Here is an 11069-nt window from a genome sequence, read left to right on the forward strand (position 1 = left end):
AAATTATGAAAACAATATGGCATTAAATGCACAAATTGTGATCTTAACAAGTGAGTAAATAAACATAATGGCAACTTACATGAACATGTACAAGTTTAAGCACAATTTATAACAAATATGATAAGTTGTAAAATAAATAAATGACATAGGAATTTAAAAGATTAGAAATTAATCGTGTATGATAAACTAGGTATATAGGTGTTGAATAAGTACTGAATGAATACAGAATAAACTGAACAATATTGCTATGTAGTTTAACAAATTTTTAAAAAAATATGTAAAAAAAATAATTATGAACACTCTGACAAATGCAGTTCTGTCATCAAATTATGGATTCTACTGTACCTTCATCCATGTAAAACTACATAGTTGGCATAAAATATAATTTCTTCAAAGTGTGATCTTCGTACATGAATATAATAATAATAATAATAATAATACTGTATAACGACTTACATGTAGTGTACTAAGAGCAGAACTAGTTCATCATAAAATACTCTACGTATGTGTATCACATTTACATTGTATAATAAGGCAATTTCAGTACAGTCAAACCTGTCTATAGCGACCGCCCAAGGGAAACACAAAAAGTGGTCTTTGTAGACAGGTTCCTTTTAGTACATGTATCAGAGAAAACATTTTCAAGGGAAACAAAAAATGTGGTCTTTGAAGACAGGTGATCTTTGTAGACAGGTTTGACTGTATCACCAAAACAGTGATAGTGCAGAACAAGCAAGAAGTTTGAGCCGCGTTAGTTAGTAGAGCTGGGTTAGTGGAATGTAAACACTTTGAACAACTCACTCTTCGCGGCGAGGAAGGAATGTCGCCGGCCCGGCGCATCAGGGATGGAATGGATGATTTTCTGCCGCCACTATTGGCCTGTACATTGTGACGTTGGGTATTTTTTTGTTTGTGCAGACACAAGAAAAATCACACACATATATCTAAAGCTACTGCTATATCTATGAGGAGAAACATGACATGAATCAACTATTAACCATGCAAGATACAACTGAATGGAAACACAAACAAGTACATGAACAGCATACAAGACTGAACAATTTGAGGGCTGAGGAGAGTACTTTTTCAAGAGATAAAAAAATGAAATCCTTCCCGATTAAATTATTTTCAGGACTGATATAAACCCTAACCCTGCTGGCATGTTTACATATTTTTTTTCTGTTTCTAAGAAAAAAAACACAACGGCATAGGGTACTTCCATATATACAAATGTGATGTACAGCTAGCATACAGTGTATTTTATTTTTTTCATTTTGGTGACATAATGTACATGTCAAAAATGTTGCACATGTACATGGTAAATAAAGTGTGCACCTTTTGACGACGTTTCTTCTTTCCCTTACTCTGTAAAATATAAAATAAAGAGAGTTCAAAGCAAAATGCACTAGCTTATTTATGTTTTCATGGAAAAGGGAGTCGTAATTTGTTTGCTTTATGAATGGCTAGTACTGTTGATGCCCGGTTCATGATTGAAGCATGCATTTACAATTTTATATGTATCATGAACAATGATTAATGTGGGCAAATATATCATACCAACAACAACAAAAAAGACTGAATAATGTCCATAACTGCCTTGGACAATGAACATGTAATGTCCAAAATAATACAGATCTTGGGACTTATTGACAAGAGGACAAGTCATGCATTCTGTTCATTTCTTCCATACATACTTTGATTTGTATAATGGGGTGTATAAAACTAAAATAATGTAAACGTGGTTCTGAAAAAAAATGGTTCAATGTGAATGAAATGTGAAGTATGAATTGTGTGTTTATTATATATGTGGAATGAGAAATGTTCAGCTGAATACTCTTAATTCACAATATGTTTCTCTGCACTTTTTTCCTTATTTATTATCTCATTACAAAGACCATATGAGGTACTTGAATCAATTATTTAATGGCATATCTCCTTTGATAACTCCTTGCATATCCAGCCTATAAAAACTTAAATTGATTATGTATACAAATGTCATACTCTACTAGAGACAAATAGATTTGCTTCTCTTGTATTTAATCATCATATCTGAATACGATCAACACTGGCTCTGGTTAACTTTAATTTGAAAAATCACAGAATTAAGTCCAATTTGGGGTTGGTCTACATGTACATGTATTTGGTGTGATGAATGATGAATGTCAATTAAATAGAGATGAAATCTGATGTAAAAAAACATATTTTCTGTGTGAAACGAAAACATGCAATGCTCAGTTTCATTCTCCTGCATACACATGCCAACTCACATGTTTCTCTAAATTGCGTTCTGTCAAACTTTTGGCGTACAATGCAGCTCTCGACTGCTTTGACGCTAAGGCACTCTGAAAATGATTTGAGTACCTTTCATGATCCAAGAACTATTCAGCAATTTCAACGTCATGAGATAGTTACTTATGAACCTACTGTATTTAAGTAGCCAAATATTTTGTAAAAAATTCTGAAAATATACCGCATGCCCATTTTGTTATATTGATTGATAGTTATGGATCAACCTGTAACTGATATTTTGGGATGCTTTTACCCTTAAATAATCGTAAAGGAAAGTTCCTGTTCTATTCATACTTCATGAATTTCATCAAATTCCCACGATAATAGTAGCACAAAAAAAAAGAGTCACACGAAGAACAAGTTGATCTAAATATAGGACTCTATCTTAAGAAAAAAGAAAGAGTAAAAGATAGGGCATGTACGTAGCTGTCGAGAGCAAATATTATGTGAAAGGAAATAGATCAAAGTTTGAAACATGCAAAATACAAGTATATAACACATAAAACTGGCATAGAGAAGGAAGTAGAATATTCAGTTTTAAAGTTTAAAGCAAACAGGTGTTGAATAGGTTTTGAACATCACAGCAAACATTGGCAACAGTATAACAGTTGCCTGGGCACAATTTGAATAGTATAGGGGAGAATATATGTATTTAAAGAGCACCCAAACAGTCCACTATCTACACGTAAAAGTAACACAAACATCACTAAAACTGCACATGAAAGTTTCAGGGAGGCGGAGAGGGAGGGGGACGGTACATGTTTAAGGACAAACAGGCACAACTAACTATGGGACGGTGCTTATTGCAGTTTGAAAAGGGGAAGGAAAACTGCACAGTTAAAACAAACAAAAAAGCCAGAGGACGACTTACATCAGCCTTGCCCTTAGCAGAGAAAGGTTTAGGGATGCTGCTAGCTGGAGCTGGTGTAGTCACGGGCGATGGGGTGCGGTCTCCATCATCCAGAATCTTGACCTGTAAATAGCAAGATGGCAGATGATCATGCAAAATTAGGAATACAGTCTATTCTGTATATTTTTCACACAGAATATTTCAGAAAAGGAGAGGATTCTAGGTTCAAAACAATAGTTTGAAGGCAAAAAAATAGGAATCATTCCTCCAAAATAGGAATTGTTGGCAGCTAGTTTAATACAGTATCATGGGAAGTCTTGTTAAAAATTTGAATATAAGAATTGCTACACTACGTGAAAATTGTCCACTGGACTTTGATTCAGACATTACTCTGCACTAGAAATGACATTATAAATTTTGCGATGTGTATGTTCACATTATGTTGCTAAAATCATTGGGAAAATGAAATCTGAATTTAAGAAAACTTGTTTATTCCAATGTTTAAATAACTTTGCAGACAGAGATTACAGAGATGGACGCACTGGATAGGGAAACCATGATGTTTTGTATGCATCTCATAGTCTTAATGAATGCAGTCTTTCAATGTTACGCTCAATCAGTGAGTCAATTCAACTAACGCATCACTTGGGCAACACATTTAGGGTAGACAGCCCTTACTACTTAAACCTAAAATACATGTACCTTCAGAGTGCAAAGAAAATGAAGCCATTTACAAGCCTATCTGTACTACATGTAGTTTTGCCAGGAGGGATTAGACGTCCCTGCGTGGTCACTGGCAGGTGGTTTTCTCATCAAATCAGCTCTCAATTAACCTAAGAAAAAGGGGACCATGGAGATCAACTAGTACCGCTTAGGCATTGTTGGCTATATAGAGGGCGCAAGTAGCTACAAGTGCAGTGCAGTCCCGGTTTGATAAAGATCAATGGAACTTAATTACTTTTTCTTTCCATTATCCTTCCCCTCCGTCTCTCATCCCGTTCACCCACCTGTGACTGTCGAATAAGGATTCCATGATTATCAGGGCAAGTGAAATACTTCTTGCCCTGGACGGTCCCATTGTTCTTCCCCTTAGGTTCATCCAGCGCAACACCAATCCATTTGCCACTGTATTGAAATTAATAAAGAATGAGAAACAAGGTTTTGTTAGCTACGTCAAGATTCAGAGCAATGGAAGACAAAAAATACTCCACGGAGCATTTAATTTTAAATAAAATATGTATTTAGTTTTTGAAAGCCCTAAACAATTGAAGAATTTTTGTTGTTGAATAGTTCGGGTAAAAATATATGTATTTTTGTTTTAATCAACTATTCATATCAAAATTGAGAATTGGATTAATAAAGTTTGAAATGGTAAAATTTGTATTAAAATGTAATATACATGTATGTAACAACATTATCCTGTATGTTTAAAAAGAACAATGATGATTTTAAACCTTGTAGATTTACATTGAGGCCAGCATAGTGATCACAAAACTTCTCTTTTTTTTAAACAGAAAAGTAACATTTTTTGTTTTACTTACGTAGCAAAGGTGGTTGTTCCGACAAATGCTACCTTTCCTAACCATCCCTTTCCGATGATCTCTACCCGAGTACCAATCTTGACTGGCTTTTCAGCCATATTCTGTCCTTCTCTCTGTTGATAAAAGTGGAGATAATGTGTGTTATGTAACAGCTTTAATACAGAGGTGAAAGAGGAAACCTCTCCAGGCAATGAGTTAAATATATAATGAAATAAGACAAATTAGAAATGAAACTCAATGAAAGTTTTAGTAAAATACAATTTAAAGGACAGAGCTACAACGTCCCAAAATTGGCAAGTATTATGATTTCCTTTGTTTTATTAATTTTATACCAACAAAAACGACCACATAACATTTCCATTAATCCTCATTACCAAGTCCATTGGGTAGAACTTCAGGCCACGGGTCATCCTGGTTGCTTACTTATAACAGGCAGGTCCATGGTCATGAAAACATGTACATGAACGGGGGCATGTTTCACAAAACTGCCATAAGTACCATTGAAAGGTGTATCAATCTAAATATGTGCATTTCAATGGGACATTAACATAGTTGTACCTGTAACAGTTTTGTGAAACGATACCCAGGCTTCCATATTTACCCATGAATAGTTCAAAGCCGATTGAAAAGAAAGATCTTTTTGATAAACATCACACTGGTCATCTTCCTGGGTGGCCATATTTCATACAAAACTGCACTCTTATGACAATCTTGTACATGTACAATGTACATATACAAGTGATAAAACTGCTGGAACTAGTATGCTACACACGTGATGTATGTCTGTAAAAACCAGTGAACTTCATGCGGTACTAGCAATTGTTATGGGGCTAGAATAGTATAATGTACATGTACACTGAGAAGTTGATGAATCCATGCACTGGTGGTCTTCATACATGTACATGTCATTAGGATGAATTCATTCCTTTGTTGAGGCACTTAAGGACCGACCTATCAAATTCCAAAAGAGCTCATTGAATACAGTAGCTTTAAGTCAAAGGATCAGTTCACACAAATGCATTCAAATGTATTCATGAATGCTTTGGACCCCGAGTGCCTCGATTGTGATAAACTATTTACATTCACCTGATAATCAATAGGAAAAATGTGAGATGGATGGAAAATTTGAGGTTGTTATTTAAGTTATTTAAATACAATGTACATGTAAAAGTAAATAGGATTAATGCAAATTCCAGTCACGGGAAGCCCCCCTCCCCCCCCCCCCCCCCCCCCAACCAACGTTTTGACTAATTTCTGAATATGTTAGTAAGAAGGTCTATTTGATCAATATATATTTGCCCAAAAAGAAATCTGAATAGTGAATATATTAGTTTCGCCACACACATGCAGTCTCACACATCTGCAAGAATCTTCAGCAGTGAAGGAGGCAGATTATCTTGAAGAAGAAGAAGGTATTTGATCAAAATGTATTTGTCCATAACAAAACAAAAAAATTAAAAAGGGGTCCACAATATCAAAAGTATATGTAGGATCAAACAATAAGCATTTGTTTTGTTTACACTCTGCAGTAGGGACTGAATTTCTATATAATGTGTTTCATTGCTTTGTTTGTTTGTTTGTTTATTTGTTGTTGTTTTGTTGTCTTTTATTTTGTACAGAAACTGCAAAACGACATTACCAAAATTTGGAAACTTGAGCTTGATTTTAGAATATCTGTCACAATTTTTGCAGTTGGTAATCTAATTGAAAAAAAGAATTAAGATGGTCAATTTAAAAAACTATAAAAGTTTGCCTTCATGATTTAATAGACCTGAAAATTCCAAGTATGATCTTCCATATTCTTATAATTAATGCATCTCCAAATTAAAAAAATGTTAAATAATATGAACCTTTCTTGAGAATAAAGATTCCACTGATGCATTAAATAAGGAAAACATAAGAGGAAAATGTTGCATGATGCAGTGCTATTGTCAAAGAAATACCCCATGGCTGAAGGCTTTAGGGCTAATATGTTTAATATATTTCATTTAGGGTTTCTTTTTTATGGGGGGGGGGGGCTGTTTCAATGTCTCAAGTATTTGATATACAATTTGCTGAGCTATTTCAGCTTAGGCAACTATACTACATGTAGAATATTCAAAATATCCAGAGAAAAAATTCTTTGTTACAATGTAGATTTAGGATGACAAATTTTTTTTTTTTTTTTCTTCAATCCATCGATAGATTCTTTATTGTAACCATGAATTGATCATGTGGAATTTTTCAACTATGTCTACCAAGGGCAAGGTAGTCAGCGATCTTGGTCCTTTGAAATGAGTTTGAGAATATATTTACCTAAATGTAGGTCGGACTACATGTAGGTATCTCAAGTACAGCTATCTGGTGTACAAGGTTATCTTAAAGGAATAATTGAGTTTTGTTGCAGAGGGCGTTACTCAAAATAATTATTTGTGAGATAATGAAAAACTGAATGTCAAATTTGAAAGAATTTACAATTAAGATGACAAAATCATCTTTGTTAAATCATAATCGCCCCACAAATATTTGTTAATTTTGAACCAGCCGTTTAAAAACGAGATAGTATAGTATTAATGACTGCTTTGAGAGAAATAGTTGTTTTTATACGCTCAAGGGAAGGTTAGAATTGTGCTATTTCCCGAGGCGTGCCGAGGGGAATAGCCCAATTGTAACCTTCCCGAGAGCGTATAAAAACAACTATTTCTCGAATATTAAAGCAGTCATTAATACTTTTATATGCCAAAAAAAAAGAAAGAAAAAAAAAAAAAAAAAAAACTTTTGTCGAAGATGGGATTCGATCTCTTGCGTACAAAAGGTGATGTAACTAAAGTCAGCGCCTCAAACCACTCGGCCAGCGCGCTCTGTCACCATGTACAGTAGTTTTCTTTAATATATACATTAAAATGAATTGAAAACGGCTTCGCGTGGTCGATGCTTCGCTGCTGCTCCATTAAACGGGCCCTTCTTTTACTTTTGCAATGCATATTGGCACGAACTTAGATCAAGATCTATCGGCAGATGTTGTTTTTTTTGTTTTTGGAAGTTTATTTTCGTCTTCATGTCAACAATGCAAGATAAAATTGTCGGTGAGATCGATCGAGATTCAATTGTATTGAAATTACCGACCAATTCTTCGCACACGTACGGTATCCTCGATCGCTCAGACCATTTTTTAACATGTAAACCTATGGGGTAACCATGGAGACTGACCTATTTTCCCAATAACCATGGTTATTGGGATTTTGAACTGTTTTTTAACCATGGTTACCGGGAATTTTCGGGAACAGTTAAAGTTTATGAATGCAATTTCGACCAATCAGATTGCTGGATTACTTAAGTGAGGTATATAATGCCTTATACGTTTTTTCCAGCTAATGCCAATATATTGGCTTTTTCGTGTTGGTTATAATATGCACAACCAGCTAGCCCGTGTCTTGTTATTATTAATCAATTAATTAATTAACGGTCACCATATTTTTTTGAAAGTGGAGCTGAATTGGTATGATCGTATTCAATCTAAATTCACACATTATGGAGTCGAAAATTGGAGGAGAATAATTGGAGTGAATAAGAATAAGAGCAAAAACCATGCACTTTGAAGGCATTTACGGTCTTAAAGGTAAAGACCAGTTATGGTCATGCGATTGCATTGTGAAAGAAACGTTGTGGAATCGATCAGAAAAGGTTGATCATCTAGCATCTAGCATCTGCAAGGTTCTGGAATCATCAAAATGATAAGAAATTTGGCCCATTCTTCGTAAAGTTACAAGCACTATACACAGAAAGATGTATATGGGACTACCCTATATCTCTCACAGACCATGAGAGAAACAAATTTACCAAATATATGAATTATTAGGTGGTTTCCCGGCAAATTTTTTATCATCATGTATTAGTCAAAACATATTCTTTCACATGATAGGTAATGAGAGCTTCCATTTCATTTTTTGAAATTGGGGCGTTTCCAATACTGGTCTTTACCTTTAAACAAGAACTTAACTATCCTTCATAGACCCAAATCATACATGCCAACATTTGAAAATCAGAAATCTGTACAAATTATGCTATTTTCAAAAAAAAGAGGAACAATCCTAACTCTCCTATTCAATACTACAGACAAATTTGTACAGGAAGAGGAACACGGCCTGCATTAAAATGATAATTATCTTCTCCCAAAAAGAGGAATGTTCCTCTTTAATCTGAACAGTTGGCATGTATGCCTACATCATGAGAAGGGGCGCTGGTTCGAGAATAAGGATCGTCCGCAAACTGAGAATATCCTCATTTAAGCGGATGATCCTCATTCTCGGACCAGCGCCCCTATTGTACATGGGCCAGGAAGGCTAATCTACAGCAGATATATTTATTTTTAGTTTATTTCATTTTTTACTTGTTTTAGTTTCGTCAATTTGTGAAAGAAAAAAAAGCACAAAAAGTTTCAGCTCGTTCATATCGGTTATCACATCACACATGATCTAACATTGACTTCTATATTTGATTACTGAACCCTATTCATTTTCAATTTAATGCCCAATTCGTACCCTCTCAAATATTTAATTATTAACTTGTTTGGCTTTTTCCCCCACAGACTCATCAACATCAAAACATGACATCATATCCTAGATATGGGACCGTTCTAAAGAAGTGGTAACGCCTTTTCCTTCTAAACATCGACATTGGGCCAAATATATATCAAAGCACTTCTAAAATAGTTAATTCAAACTTAATAACAAATACGTAAGAAAATTTGAGCTTACCTATTCACAAACTAGCCTGTATTATGCTAACTTTTCAGCAGATTGCCAGCTTGGAAGTTGTCAATATTTGGCAGAGATCGAGACACTTCGTAACCGCAATTTCGGCCAACCCAAGAAAAAACGAAAAAACATTCGAGCCATAAATCTAGATACCTCGGTCTGGTTATTGTAAATTGAATTTCATTTGTTCATGTTCATTTCATTTTCACTTCATTTCATTTCGAGGAACATAAAGGATTATAACAATAACAATGAATACAAGAAAATGAGTTACAATAATAAATAAAATAACAGAATTTTCAGGGAGTCCGCTGATCTTACTTTTCTAACGTAGACCCTAGGCCTTTTTTTTTTTTAATCAAGCCTCCAACGCCTCCCCTATGTTATCATTGTTGTTGTTGCTGTTATAATTATTATTATAACAATTTATTATTGTTATAATTTCTATTATGATCTTTAGTTTCATTATTATAATTATTATTATTATTATTATTATTATTATTATTATTATTATTATTATTCACATCATCATCATTATCATCATCATTATTATTATTATTAGTATTATTGTTGTTATTATTATTGTTTTTGTTACATGTATTATAAGTAGTATTAGTATTACTATATCATTATTATCTTTATTATAGAAGTGCACCTGCAAACATCTTTAAATGGTTTGTGTAGACTGAGGGTTCACAATCTGCTAACTACACTGTTGCCAACTAAGTTGGAATATATTTTTTCTTCTAACCTCTTTACATAATGATTGTGCAATCCGATTCTCAGAAGTTTAACGATCAATCTTTGTGACTTTTTAGATTGATCCCCCAAAAATATGAGATGAACTTTATCTATCAAGAATAAATCATATTGTTAACATCGTTTTATGAAAAGAGGTAACAACAAAAAATAGACCAACTTTATGGGCAACAGTGACGTAGGACACTCGGGGACAGAACGCCATGTGCAAATGTGATGACGTAACAAGTAAATAAATGTTGTTCATGGGCCTTACTTACAGCAGGTGCTGAATAAAGAAGATAATTGTAATGCCGTATTTGACTCGACAGAAATGAAATAGAGATCAAGATAAAGTTGAGTGCTGCATGATAATGCGATTAAATTGAAATGATTGAAGAACACTGTGAGGTTTTGAAATGCTCAAAATTAATATTAACTTGCTGACAACCACATGCACTACTGACACAAAAAGGTATACACACTCAACAACTAAATTATCCATATCCCTTGTAAATGTTGAGGTTTCTTGTCTTTGAATTTGGTAACTAAAGGTGGACTGGCTTAATGACGTTATTTTGTCGTTGTCAATTACTTTTAATTGTAAACAAATCAAAATACCTTAAAAATTATAAAACCTGATAATAGGTATGAATAATTTAGTTGTTAATTGTAAGTACTACACGTACATGTGGCCTGAAAGTTTGGCCGAAAGTTTTCAGCTGTTTCTTTTTATATTTATATGATTGATTGATTGACTGATTGATGTTCATTTATTTTCCATATATAGGGCCTACATCATCACAAATATAAGAATTTTTAACATGCATGATCGCGTAAAATCATACATTATTTAAAAACAGGGTTCGTCATAAACACAGCTTTAGCTGACGTCCTCAGTATTATAAATAAAAA

General features: G+C 33.9%; 1 protein-coding gene across 2 annotated transcripts in view; it reads right to left on the reverse strand.

Annotated features, from left to right (window-relative positions):
* The window catches only part of LOC579698 (dynactin subunit 1), a 45333-nt gene extending 39865 nt beyond the window's left edge, over nucleotides 1-5468 (reverse strand). For both annotated transcript variants that reach the window (XM_030985754.1, XM_030985755.1), the window contains exons 1-6: nucleotides 5282-5468; nucleotides 4681-4793; nucleotides 4147-4264; nucleotides 3161-3262; nucleotides 2268-2342; nucleotides 802-879 (exon numbers count right to left, since the gene is read on the reverse strand). In XM_030985754.1, the coding sequence (XP_030841614.1) occupies nucleotides 802-879; nucleotides 2268-2342; nucleotides 3161-3262; nucleotides 4147-4264; nucleotides 4681-4793; nucleotides 5282-5359 (564 nt within the window). In that variant the 5' untranslated portion in view covers nucleotides 5360-5468. The remainder of the gene's footprint in view (nucleotides 1-801; nucleotides 880-2267; nucleotides 2343-3160; nucleotides 3263-4146; nucleotides 4265-4680; nucleotides 4794-5281) is intronic.
* Nucleotides 5469-11069: the final 5601 nt, after the last annotated feature.

This window comes from Strongylocentrotus purpuratus, unplaced genomic scaffold (genome assembly GCF_000002235.5).
Source record: "Strongylocentrotus purpuratus isolate Spur 01 unplaced genomic scaffold, Spur_5.0 spur5_scaffold_15, whole genome shotgun sequence".
Classification (NCBI taxonomy): Eukaryota; Metazoa; Echinodermata; class Echinoidea; order Camarodonta; family Strongylocentrotidae; genus Strongylocentrotus; species Strongylocentrotus purpuratus.